Source organism: Ochlerotatus camptorhynchus, unplaced genomic scaffold (assembly GCF_037179485.1).
Source record: "Ochlerotatus camptorhynchus isolate MF236.1 unplaced genomic scaffold, CSIRO-AGI_Acam_v1.1 ptg000370l, whole genome shotgun sequence".
In the NCBI taxonomy this organism is placed as follows: domain Eukaryota; kingdom Metazoa; phylum Arthropoda; class Insecta; order Diptera; family Culicidae; genus Ochlerotatus; species Ochlerotatus camptorhynchus.
This window is the reverse complement of record NW_027040858.1, coordinates 4,961,696-4,975,700: the sequence shown is the minus strand read 5'-3', so window position 1 is coordinate 4,975,700 and position 14,005 is coordinate 4,961,696. Positions and strand designations below refer to the sequence as shown.

The window sequence follows — 14,005 nt, the reverse complement described above, 5'->3', positions numbered from 1 at the left end:
TTTCTCCTACAGTATCGCACACTACGGACGATATGATCTTCCAATGGGATCCGGAAGTTCCGCTGGTAGTAGACGAACACATCGAACTGCCTCAGCTGGCCTTGGTGAAGAACAACACGGCGGACTGTACCCAAGTCTACTCGACCGGTAACTTCACCTGCCTTGAAGTGGTGTTTGTCCTGAAACGACGTCTCGGCTACTACCTGTTTCACACATACATTCCAACCTGCTTGATCGTCATTATGTCGGTAAGATCTCCAGATTCGGTTTTCTTAAGATCAGTTTTGGGTTGGCAAATATGATATTTGAAATAATTATTCTTTTTCTTATTATAAGTTCAAAACCCAACAACGCGCACTCATAACAATAATATTCCACCAAATCTCTGGCAACTAATTACTCTTTCCCTGTTCCTTATCTCATTTTAACCACCCCAGTGGGTCTCATTCTGGATCAAACCGGAAGCGGCACCGGCCCGCGTAACGCTCGGAGTGACATCTCTGCTAACCCTTTCGACGCAGCATGCCAAATCTCAAGCTTCCCTTCCGCCGGTTTCCTACCTGAAAGCGGTCGACGCGTTCATGTCCGTCTGCACGGTGTTTGTGTTCATGGCCCTGATGGAGTACTGCCTGGTAAACATCGTTCTCGGAGATTCGGAACCTCCGTATCCAGAGCCCAAGCCACACCCTCCAAAGATGGATCGTTTCATCGATTACACCACCGGGGGAAAAAATGGAAAACGTGGCAGCAAATCGCTGGAAAACAGTGAAACCACGACGGTGAACACTTTCCAGAGACAGGTAGTCTTACCGAAGTAAGGTACCTCCAAACCAATCCCATTCTAAATGTGAATTCTTTTGAAAATTTCAGGAAAGCACCCTACTGTTGTCACCCGTGCCCCACATCCAAACCATCCCGCCACCGCCGTGCAAACCGGCTTCGGCCATACCGAAACTCACGCCAGCTCAGATACGGCTAAGACGAGCGATCAATATCGATCGTTTTTCGCGAGTTTTCTTCCCGCTGCTCTTTACGGTTCTGAACACCGCCTACTGGATCATGTTCTATGAATACATATAAAACCGTGGCATGCAAATATACCTAACAAAAAGAAGACATGTTTTAGCACGAGTAGGCCTATCGAACTGTTCATCTAATCTTAATCTGAAAGTTTAATGAAAGCAAAATAGTGCGTTATTTTTGAGAAACTAAAAAAAAAACATACGAAATTAAAAACAAACTGTAAATTACTGAAACACCATGCGCCTCCACGTGACGATTTCAAAAAGTATAAACTGATAGTGAGTAGTGGAAAATGCAAACAAAAATGATAGCCGGCAAATGGCACAAAATAAATGATTAAAATAAATCTTGATAAGTCAACAAATTAGGGGGGTGGGATACTAAAGAGTCTACTTAAAGGTCATCTGAAAACATGCTAATAAACACAATGACCTTAAGTTGAACTTCCTTAGGCTTAACTAGTAGCCTGGTTATTCTCTAGTGCATAATACGCTACATATAAGAAATCCTAGATACGTATAATGTTATCTACAGCTGACGTTATTTGTTGAAAACTATGTACACTTAATCGTACTGCAATATTGTAAAAAACAGTTTTGTAAATAGAGCCTCGAATCGGTTAATAAATATTCCAATTACATTATTTGTTTTTATTTTCTGTTAAGTACGAAGAAGAGAAACAACTTTGATCCAATCGTACCGGTCGTACTCGTTTCACTCCACATATCCAGTTGAAGCGAATTGCAACTAAACGTGCTAAACGGTGCAGATGGCCGTGTGTTACCACTCTACTCAGCTCGACGACATCGGAAAATGTCTGTATGTTAAACGCAATTTTTTAATCAATTCTGGCACCACTGCAAAAAAATGTTTACTTTCGATTAATATTTGGTTGGTTTGAAAGAAAATCACGAAAAAATCGTCGTATCGCCCTGCCGGGAAAGAAAAACTTTTTGGATCTGGATTGAAAATCTGCATTCCGAAGAAAAGGGAAATTCGAACCCGGTTGAGATCCACGACGCTAAAAAAGGTAAAGATGTCTTGCAAGAAAACCAAGACAAACGTAACGGAACTGATAGTAAATCCTAGGTTCTCACCAGCAGCAGTCTCAGAAATCGATAGCAAATTACACCAATTGCTTGGTCCTTCTTCCCGGGTGGCACGTGCCCATTAGACTGATGCAAAATTTGAAATTTTCGCTCCACAGTGCTCAAACGGTTCCAAATTGGGCCCTGATTAGCCTCCTAAAACTTGAACTCATTTAGGGAGATTTTTGTCTTCTATTCTATGCGCCATAAACACCAATGTTGCCTGCTGAACAGTTGATTGAGCATAATCATAAGACATCAGTGAATTGAATCGTTAATAATTTTTGTTCCTTACATTTGATCGAAAAGTGGTCTTGAACAAAATTGTAGCTGAGAAAATTTTCAACAAGCTCAGCTATCATTTTCTAAAGTAGAGTGAACTGGTGAATTTTGAGATAGATATGAACCAAAATTATGGTTTCTCCATGTTTGTCAGTTTCTCACTAAATGAGTTCAAATTTTGGGAGACTAATCAGGGCCAAATTTGAAACCATTTGAGCACTGTGGAGCGAAAATTTCAAATTTTGCATCAGTCTAGTGTAGAGGTGTGATGTGGAATACTAATTCGTAAATCAGTGATTCGGAATAAATATTATAGTTTGACTTATATGAATTGATTTATTCGGAGTTGTAATAATAACTCATCGATCTGAATAAGAAATTCCTTGTTTCCCTGATTGTAAGTTCGGAGGGACGACAATACAAATCGTCTGGAAGAGTAAATAGTCGAGGTTTTTCCCTTTCAGCAATCGTATATAAGGCGGTTGCCTTCGAGTCGGCATTCATGATATCCCGTGCCAGGGAGCAACACGTACCAACATTCAGACAGGTGAGTCATACTCTGAACCTTTACAGCCCAACCAAAGATCTTATCAGGCTCCATAACACCATTCGTAGGCAGTTCCAGCGTTCTGGGCTGCCCCACTTGAAGACCAATGTCAATAGACTAACCAAAATTATCCAGGACAGGATGGTGGAACTCAGAAATAACGACTTTACCAAAAAGATTCGCTCTCTCCCAGATTGTGCAAAACCATGGAAGATGACCAAAATTTTGAAAAATAAGTCGAGGCAGATCCCTCCGCTTTCCTCTGTTGACCATGACTTAGACCCATCCCTACTGATAACCCCAGTTGAAAAGGCCAATGCTCTTGGGCAACATTTTGTGATTTCACATAATCTTGGTCAAACCATGGTGAGCCCCCATGGGCCTGCCGTACTGGAGGCAATGACTAGAGTCGCTGACACCCCCGTAGTAGTGCATGATCATAGTAGAATATCGGCTGATGAGGTGATAGCAGCTATTAGAAGTACTAAAAAAATTAAAGGCTACGGGTATGGATGGTGTAGTCAACCTCGAATTGAAAAACTTGAGTATTGACTTCTTCAACCATCTTACCCTAATCTTCAACAAATGTTTGGAGCTTGGCTACTTCCCTGCATGCTGGAAGTTAGCCAAAGTGATTCCAATACACAAGCCTGGCAAAGATCCTACCAGTGCCAAAAGCTATCGCCCCATCAGCCTCTTGTCCTCCATCTCGAAGCTATTCGAAAAATTGATACTCAGCCGTCTGCTGGTGTTTTCAAATGATAATAACATCTTTCTCAAAGAGCAATTCGAGTTTAGGAAAGACCACTCTACCATCCACCAACTCGCACATCACCAAGCGGAACAAGTCCGTTTACAATACATCTGCCATGGCATTGTTGCACGGAGAACAAATTATAGCAGACGTAATTATTTTTCCGGTCAAAATAACTATATTGTTCAATTGTTTTAGAGATAACCCGAAACTATAGTTGATTTGACTATATATAGAGGGCAACAACTATAGTCCATAGTTGTCTTCTCGGTTAGCTCAACTATATTTTTCAGTAGATGGACAAACGCCACACTTCAAAATACAACAATGCTTTAGTTGATTCAAGAAAACTATTGTAAGGAAAACAAAATTTTATAATGTTTATTAAACGAACTGCTCTTCATTATCGACATATTAAGGAAGTATGTTTTGCTTCTTTATCGATCTCAAAATCACAACTGCAAAATCATAAAAAAAAAGTGAACAAGAACATTCAACTTAGATTTGAACCGTGTTCATCTTCGTGAGAGTCGGCTATCTTATCGCCTGCTCTACGCATCACAAGTTAAAAGTGATGATATGATGATCACTTGAAACCAAATCATATAAATAAATTATATTTGACGGTTGTTATAATTGATCAAAGTTATAGTTGAATTGAGTATAAGATGAACAGTTGAATTTATTAGGTAGATATGATTGAGTTGACGGTCAAATTAATGTTGGAATAACTATAGTTTTTTTTTCAAACAACAATACTTTTCCATGTGAAAATAGCTATTAGGATTGATATCTTAACTTAACGAATTTGTTCTCCGTGTGGACGTCGAGAAGACGTTCGACAATGTCTGGCATGATGGTCTAGTGTACAAGCTGCATCGATACAACTTTCCGATCTACCTCGTGAAGATCATCAAAAACTACTTTTCAGGCAGATCATTCCAGGTCTACTTGAACAACCCAACTAACAATTTTCACAATGTAAACGCTTTACTCATTTCATTTATACAGTCTCAAGCTGTATTCAAACATTATACGATATGAGGAAACCTTTACTCAACCTCTATACAAGCAAATCTGGCGAACTTAGTCAGCTACTTATGGCTGTTGGAACGGTCGGGAGAAGCTCTTATTGAATATCCATTAACGCTTCTATACAGCTGTTATAGTTGTGTGTGAACTTGAAAGGCGCTTATTCAATCTTTTCCCGGTTGTCCAATAATCACTACACAGCTTTCTCTTGAAGCCGGGTTAAATACTGTTTACGCTTTTTTATGAAGGAATTTATTGAGTTTATTTTGCTGTGAATCAAATTAATCGAAATTAGTTACAAATCATCACCAAATTATTTACCCTGCACCGGAACCTGGAATCGAACTCGAGACGACCTCATTGGCAAACCTTGACTACCAACTGTGCTACGCCAACACTTTGAACTGATGTAAACAAATCAACATTCCCTTCTACAACAAAATCGCTTAGTAGAGGCTTTATAATAGTGCACATGAATCACTTTTCTCGACTAGTTATAAAAGAGCAGAGTAAAAGCTGTAAAACTGCACACGTCTAAAAATAAATCTAGTTGACTGTGAAAATGCTTCCGAAGTTGCTCTAACACAGTTTATAAGCTGAGTACAGGTTGTTTAGTTGTTGAAAAAGCACTTTTGATGTTTATGTTATTCAGCAAGAGTTGTTGGTTGTGTAGAAGCCGTCAAATGAGTAATATATTCACTTTGTTAGCTTTGTTTTGCAGCTACAAGTGGAAAGTTGATTAGTGTGTGTATAGAAGTGACATTAGCGTTGATTGGCTGATGTTATTCAGTGCGACTGACAAATTGAATAATGGTTGTGAGAAAGTTGAGTAAACGCTCTCCAAAACTATTTTGCTAGCTTTTGCTTGTAGCTGTATCTGCAGCTTCTTTTCAGCTACTTTACAGCACAACGCTGGAAAAGTTGGCTTACAAAGCTGAAAATGTTAGTTGGGAATGTCCCCTCTGATACGTTCAACGTTGATGCAGGGGTCCCTCAGGGTAGCCTGCTTGGGCCTATACTATTCAACATATTCACGTCAGACGTTCCTCCCCTGCCGGGTGGTGGTATCCTGTCTATGTTCGCAGATGACACCTCCATCATCTATAAGGGTCGAGTTATCCGTGCTCTGGCGAGTAAACTACAATCAGGCCTGGATGTTTTGTCCGACTATTTTAAGAGCTGGAAGATTTGTATCAATGCAGCTAAAACACAAACCATTCTGTTTCCACACTCTAATTCACCTCGGCTTGTTCTGCCCGCTAACGTCAAGATCCATCTTGATAGCACTCCCATTGAATGGTCGAGTGAAGTAGTCTACCTTGGTCTCACCCTCGATAGCAAATTGCTATTCCGATCCCATGTGGACAAGACATCCACCAAGTGTAATATCTTGATCAGGTCGCTCTACCCTCTGATAAACAGTCACCCTGTCCCTCAAAAACAAGCTTGCTGTCCACAAGCAAATCATTCTGCCGGTTATTGAGTATGGTATGCCAATCTGGGAGAGTTGTGCTAAGTGCCACCACTTAAAGCTTCAGAGGATCCAAAACAAGATCCTCAGAATGATCCTTAACAGTCCACCGCGAACTCGTAATTCTGAGATTCACCACCTGGCCGGTCTTCAAACACTCGAGGAGCGAAAGACTTCCACGCTGGAAAGGTTCAGAGTCGCCTGTCTGTGATCAAACCACCAGATCATTCGTGATTTGGCAACCTAGTTTAAGTAGTTAGGTGCTCAAGTAGGTAGGTTATCAAATTTTTAAATTCAAACCAAAACAATATCCTGTAAATTAGCGCTAAACGCAATCATCACATTAGAATTACCAATTAACTAGAACAAAGATGAAGAGCCAAAGGCTAACCAATTGAAATGTTAAATCAAATGTTGAAACATAAAAACCTAGAAAATAAACGTAAATTTTACTACTATTTACTACTCAAATTCATTCCACTATAGGACGGTGAAGCGAACGGTATTCGCTTGGAAAACAGCAGCAGCTCCGGGGTCGAGGTTTCCCCCATCCAGCGATCGTGCCTTAGACTCAGATACCACATTCGGACGGCGTGACGAACACTGGCCACCTGACAAAGCAGCATCAGTATCATTAGGGTCGACATACAAAGAACGGATCGCGATGGAAGACCAGCAAGACCACGTATTCGTCAGAGCACACGGCTACACAACCAAAAATCACGACATCTAGTGCCCATTCATCTTCCTCCTGCAGCGAGAGGGCCAACCCAACAAACAGTTTGAGCTGATTAAAAGCTGAATAAACTTTTTTTTTTAGTTGAATCAACAAATTTGGGAATGCCCATGCCAAGGACTAATCTTGGGACAAGTTACCCTGAACTAGGGTTACAATATGGTATCCTAAAGGAGGGCATGTCCTCCTTTTCAATAAATTTTCTACATCCTCCTTTTGCCCGAAAATATCCTCTATTTTAATCCTTGCATTTTTTTTTCCAGTAACATATTCATAAAATTGTTTTCAAAGAACGTTGTTTGCAGAGCTTATTTGTTTAATTATGTCGCAACCTCATCTTATCTAGCAAATGCCATTCGATGGTGGGACTAGGAGTATACTACAATGCTACAGCTGTCAATCCCCCTACATTTAGCTTGCGGTCCATTTGGTGAATTTAAACTTATATTTTACAGATGGAAAGTTTTCAAATAAAGCTGCTACTCTACCAGACTTATTTCAGACAAACCAGGAATCAATTTTGACAATTTCTCGAAAATCGGACTATAAACAACAGAGGGATTTCGAACATTATAATTTATTTTCGAAGTGTCAGTGAAAGCTCATCAATTTTTCTGAATTTTTACTTAAATTTGACATTTTGAAAATAAATTATAATGTTCGAAGATCCTTTTGTTATCGATCGTGTGATTTTCGAGATGTTTGTCAAAATTGATTCCTGGTCTGCCAGGTTCTGATTCTATGGGATTTTATATTTGTTTAGGCCGCTGCCATACTGAGAGTGAAGAGGCACGATTGATGCATATATTAGGCAGGTTGATGCATATATTATGTCACGCTCTAAGGGGGGGGGGGGTCTAAGATTTTGTGACAAGCAATGCATTAGGTATAGGAAAAACGTCACGATAGGGGGGGGGTAATTTTTTGCTCGATTTAGCGTGACATAATTAATGCATGGGCCCTAAGGAATAATATCAATAATAGGAAATCTTTTGTATAAAATGCTAAGCGTGCCTCTTCGCTCTCACTATGGCAGCGGCCTTAGAGTCCTATGCTGAATCAATAGTAAAATTAACAGGTTGCTTAGATGTTCCATGTTGGTTTCAATCAGCGATGACATGTATCCTGATTTTTTGAATGGTTTTAAGGTTGTAAAGCTGTAGTTTTCATGCAAATCTAGACTAGATCATTTCCAAGTATCAAAAATGAATTATGAAGGCTAGTTTGATTAGTTTTATGCATTTTTCAGAAGTATAACGAGAAGCTGAATTTAATTGGTAACGACTACAAGTTATCAACAATCTCAATTGAACCAACCGGTGAACACTCGTGTTTATTTCAGTTACCGTGGGGACGTAATTTGTTATTAGCCCCGGTCCCTTTCAAATTGTATCATTATTTATGTACGGTCCAGCGTTGCCAGATTGTTTTCATGATTATCGGTATCTATTGTGATCGTAGCAACCCAGTAATTCGCGTCGCTATATGCACTTGTTATTAGTTACTAAGTTTCTGAATAAAATTTTCATTCCACTGTTCAACGTCAACCGATAAAGACGTGTTTCAATTACTCTCTACAATTGGTTATGGGCCCAGGATACCTAACCGGAAGACTTTAAAATTTCAAGACCAGAAGAAGTATGTCCACAGGCGGAAGTTTAGGATCCGGACAGCAAGGTCAAGGAGATGGAGGCGCCAACGGAAACGGCAGGACTGAAGCTGGAAGCGTTCGAGTCACCAGAAGTTCCGTGGCACTGCCAGCCATTGACAAGCTAAGAGGCCGGGAGAACTACACGACGTGGGCATTTGCGATGCGGATGATCCTAATCCGTGAAGGAAGCTGGTCTGCCATCGACGGAGACGGAGAAGGTGTTCCTGAGGATTTGAAGTTGCAGGCTCTGGCTACGATTTGCTAAAGCCTCGAGAGCTACAATTACAGTCTGGTGCAGGAAGCGGTTACAGCAAAGGAAGCCTGGACGAAGCTGCAATCTGCATTCCAGGACAGTGGACTAACCAGGAAGATTGGACTGCTCAGAAAATTTACGTCGGTACGGCTGATCAACTGTGCTAGCGTTGAGGCGTACGTGGACGAATTAATGAGCACAAGCCACAAGCTTGCATCCGTGGGCTTTAAGGTGGACGATTCCTGGCTCGCGGCGATGTTGCTGATGGGTCTTCCTGATCAGTACGAGCCCATGATAATGGGACTCGAAGCCTCTGGAGCGGCTTTGACAGCGGATGCAGTGAAATCCAAAATTCTACAGGACGTTAAGCTGGATCGTGGTCCGGTCAGCAGCGGCGCAGAAGGTGCCCTGTAAAGTAAAGCGAACCGGAAGAAGCCAAGCGAATCCAAGGACGGTAGCAAAGGCGAAAAGTTATGTTACACCTGCAAGAAGCCGGGTCATTTAGCTGCCAAGTGTCCGGAGAAGCAGCAGCAAGCGAAGGCGAGCAAACACAAGGGTCTCTGTTCCATTTTTGCCATGGGAGACGTCAGCACCAGTGAATGGTATTTCGATTCGGGTGCCACTTGCCACATGGCACGGCCGGATCAGAAATTTCTCGATGAAGTCAAGATGGACCACAACGTCGGAACGGCGAACAATGCCACTATGAAGGTCGTAGCGAAGGGTTCAGTCGTGTTGGACAGCAACGATGGTCGAATCGATGTCAGCGGTGTTCTGAAGATTCCCGACCTAGCCACCAACTTGTTATCCGTAAGTACGATCTGCAAAAAGGGCAAAACTGTTATTTTCACCAAAGACAGATGCGAAGTTCGGGACGAAGACGGTGATCTGGTTATCACCGGCGTCGAGGAAGGTGGCCTCTACAGAGTCAATTGGCCAGAGAAGTCGTTTTTGGCAAGCGGCATGGAGCTCTGGCATCGACGTCTGGGGCATCTTCACGAAAGTGGTTTGAAGAAGCTCAAGCGAATCGCCAACGGAATAGATTTCCAAGATGGGTCGTTAGAAGGATGTGTTGCCTGTCTGGAGGGCAAGCATACGAGGCGTTCATTCCCAAGCAGCGAGTCAAGAGCTGAAGAACTGTTGGAGTTGGTACACTCCGACCTCTGCGGACCAGTGGAGATTTCGTCGTTGGGTGGAAGCCGTTATTTCATGACGTTCCTGGACGATGCAAGCAAGCGGGTGGTGGTTTACTTCTTGAAGCAGAAAAATCAAGCACTCGAAGCGTTCAAGTCGTTCAAGGCCAAAGCGGAAAGACAGACGGGCGTTCAGACAACGGAAAGGAGTACGTGAATGCAGATTTCCGGAAGGTGTTGGAGTCCGATGGGATTCGACATCAAATCACGTGCCCGTATACGCCTGAGTAGAACGGAGCGGCAGAGCGCATGAACCGCACGCTGGTTGAAAAGGCGCGGTGCATGCTCAACGATGCGAAGCTGGGAAAAGAGTTTTGGGCAGAAGCTATTTCGACCACGGCTCACGTGGTGAATCGATGTCCTACTCGTTCCCTGGAAGAGAAAACGCCGGAAGAGGCGTGGACCGGAAAGAAGCCGAATTTGAAGCACCTAAAGATTTTTGGCTCGAGCGTGATGACTCTGATACCGAAAGCGAAAAGGAAGAAGTTTTATCCCAAATCCGAGAAAGGCATTTTCGTCGGCTATTGTGAAGACACGAAAGGTTACCGGGTGTATGATCCAGAGAATGACCGTTTCCACGTTAGCCGAGATGTCATGGTACTGGAAGAAGGCGTCGCTATCTGTATGGCAGAACAACGAGTGCAGCCGGTGGAGTTCATGGAGCTTTGTTCGGATGAAATCCATGATCGTCCTGAGTCCGGTGCAGCTGATACTCCTGAAGATGGTGCTTCCTCTAGGCGAACAACCGAATGGCATCGTCGTACCTGGTGCAGCCGGGCCTGCTGTTGTTATCGATCAACCGGGTGGCAATCCTGGTGAAACCGAAACAACGGAGGAAGACATCGTCGTTGTCGACAGTTCGTCCAGTGAGGCAGACGAATTCGAGGATGCCTGTGCCGATTTTGCGCTCCCACCGCAACTGATTAGACCAGCTGAGTTGCAGCAAGGGTTAAGGCGCAGCGGTCGGGAGCGCCGTAATCCAGGCAAGTATAATGACTTTATTAGTTACGGTTCCTTTTCTGGTGGTTTTCATTACCCTCAGTTATCCTTCAACACGACGAGCGACGATGATACGATGGATGATCCGACGAGCTACGATGAGGTTCTGCGGCGGCCGGACCGAGATCATTGGATTGCGGCTATGCGTGAGGAAATTGCATCCCTCAGCGAGAATAGCACGTGGGTGCTCACCGATCTGCCTGAAGGGCGGAAAGCGATTCGGAACAAGTGGGTGTACCGAACGAAGCGAGGTCTCGACGGAACCATCCAGAGGTACAAGGCCCGCCTCGTGGTGAAGGGCTGCTCTCAACGACCTGGTCTGGACTACGACGAGGTGTACTCCCCGGTCGTGCGGTACGCGACCGTCCGGTATCTGATGGCACTGGCGGTGCGGTACAACTTGGATATTGACCAAATGGACGCGGTCACTGCATTCCTGCAGAGCGAGCTGAAGGACGAGGAGATCTACATGCTCCAGCCAGAAGGGTTCGATGCGTCGAATGGAAAGGTGTGCAGACTGAAGAAGGCCCTCTACGGTCTCAAGCAGTCCAGCCGCGTATGGAACGCGCAGTTGGATGTGGTGGTGCAGGAGTTCGGACTGAAACGGTCGAGCGTGGATCCCTGTTTGTACTGGTGCATCCGTTGAGGAAAGATGATGTTTGTGACTATCTACGTCGACGATCTCTTGATTTTCACAAACGATCGGAAGCAAAAGAAGAAGCTGAAGGCCCATCTGCACAAGCGGTTCCAAATGAAAGACCTCGGGGAGGCGCAACAATGTCTTGGCATCAGAATCACGAGGAAGCGTGAAGAAGGCAAGCTGTGGTTGGATCAACAAGCCTACATCGAAGACATCGTCAATCGCTTCGGTATGGCCGATGCCCACCCAGTTGCAACACCAGCAGATCCAAGCATCAAGTTGGACAAGTCGATGGCACCGAAGACGAAATCTGAAATGGAAGAAATGAAGTCAGTGCCATACAAGGAAGCAGTCGGGTGTTTGTCGTTTGCAGCTCAAGTCACCCGACCGGATATTGCCTTTGCCGTCAACGTTGTGAGCCAGTACAGTGCCAACCCTGGCCGTCCTCACTGGGAAGCGGTGAAGAGGATAATCCAGTACCTGAAAGGTACAATAACTAAGAAGCTAGAGTACTCGACAAGCGGTCCAGCGGACATAGTTGGGAACGTCAAGAAGCAGCCTACCGTAGCCCTTTCGTCCTGTGAAGCGGAATACATGGCCATGTCTCGCACGATCCAGGAAGCTATGTGGTGGAGTAATCTGCAGTCGCAGTTTTGCGAAGCCAAACCGATTTCCGTGTGCTGCGATAATCAATCGGCAATCAGCATCGCCAACAACGGTTCGTATAACCCCCGGACCAAGCACGTCAGTATACGGTACCATTTCGTGCATGATAGCCTGCAGCATGGTGTCGTCCAACTGAGCTACACGTCGACAACGGAACAGCCAGCCGATGGGTTCACGAAGCCGATGACCGTTCAGAAGCAGCAGAAGTTTCGGAAGCTAACTGGCGTCGCGGATTAGGGAGGAGTATTGTGATCGTAGCAACCCAGTAATTCGCGTCGCTATATGCACTTGTTATTAGTTGCTAAGTTTCTGAATAAAATTTTCATTCCACTGTTCAACGTCAACCGATAAAGACGTGTTTCAATTACTCTCTACAATTGTATCAAATGATTAAAAAATCGGTATTTATCGGTATTCACTATTTTAATTAATTTTATTTTTTTTCAATTTTTTATGGACTAAAATCGAAAGTTGTACTTTCTATGTAAATCGGAAGAAATCTCTGGGAAATATTTGAATAAGTCTCTTAATGGTACCAACTAAACTTCCAGAGGAAGAATAAAGAAGATCTTCTGGAGAAAGTTTGAAGGAAGTTCCAAAAAAATGTCTAATAAACATCCGGGATCTTGCAAGACAAACATTGAGAACCTTCTGGCAAACATATTTTAGTAACTTTCGAAAAAAAATCCAGAAGTCCGAAAAGATTGGAAATTTGAATCCAATCTCGGAGGACCCATTTCCTGGGGAAGTTAGGAAAAACCTTCCAACAAGTCGGAAAAAACCTACGGAGAGTGACTTATGAAGAAACTTGGAATAGGAAGACAAAATAAATTTCTGGGAGAACTCGATAGATGCATCCGGTTGAACTTTAATTGAACTTCTTGGAGAAGACGGAAGAAACTTCCAGGAGACACTGGGAGAAACTTCGTTAAGTAGATTGGAAGAAACTTCTGGAAAAAGTCGAACGCCAGAGGGCGTACGGAACAGTCGAAAGATACTTCAAGAAGAAGATGGGAAAATATCTGGAAGATTTAGATTTCTTGGGGATGTTAGCACAATATTCCCTGTAGTTACTCATATGCTCTATTGATCAAGCAATTTTCCTGATATTCATAAAACATCCATGAAAATCCCACAATGTTCCTGAAGTTTTCGGAACATTCCTGAATTCCACTTCAGAATATCCCATAATTCTTCGGAACTCCTTGAAAGTTCTTGCAATTTCCCTAAAGTTAATTATTAATTATTAATTAAATAGTGATTAGTTTGAAACTACCGGAAAATCTCTTATCTTCTTTAAAAGTCCCATGAACATCTTTAGTGCATTCTTTTTTTTTAACTAATGAACATCAGCATTAAAGTTCTTTGATCTTCCCGATTTTTAAATTTTTTTTAAAGTTCTGTAAACTGCCGATAATAAACACAGAACTTCCCTTAAAATGTTCTCACAATTGTCTAATGTTGATGTTACTTTCCTTACGTTTCCAAAATTATCATGAACCTCTCGGAACTTAACTGAAGTTTTCGAAAATTATCTTAGTTTCTCGAAACTCATTTAAAGATTCATAAATTTCCTTGAATTTATATGTCTTGATGTTCTCAGAGCTTCCCTAAAGTTATCTCAATTCTCCTGAAACAAATGGAACTATCCGGAAAACCACTAAATTTCT

At 42.9% G+C, this 14,005-nt stretch overlaps 2 protein-coding genes across 3 annotated transcripts in view; one reads left to right on the top strand and one right to left on the bottom strand.

Annotated features, from left to right (window-relative positions):
• Positions 1-1,616, top strand: part of LOC135710142 (glycine receptor subunit alpha-3-like) — a 30,905-nt gene extending 29,289 nt beyond the window's left edge. For both annotated transcript variants that reach the window (XM_065232648.1, XM_065232650.1), the window contains exons 4-6: positions 13-248; positions 438-800; positions 871-1,616. In XM_065232648.1, the coding sequence (XP_065088720.1) occupies positions 13-248; positions 438-800; positions 871-1,080 (809 nt within the window). In that variant the 3' untranslated portion in view covers positions 1,081-1,616. The remainder of the gene's footprint in view (positions 1-12; positions 249-437; positions 801-870) is intronic.
• Positions 1-14,005, bottom strand: part of LOC135710127 (uncharacterized) — a 161,287-nt gene that overhangs the window by 68,346 nt on the left and 78,936 nt on the right. The gene's annotated exons all lie outside the window — the stretch shown is intronic.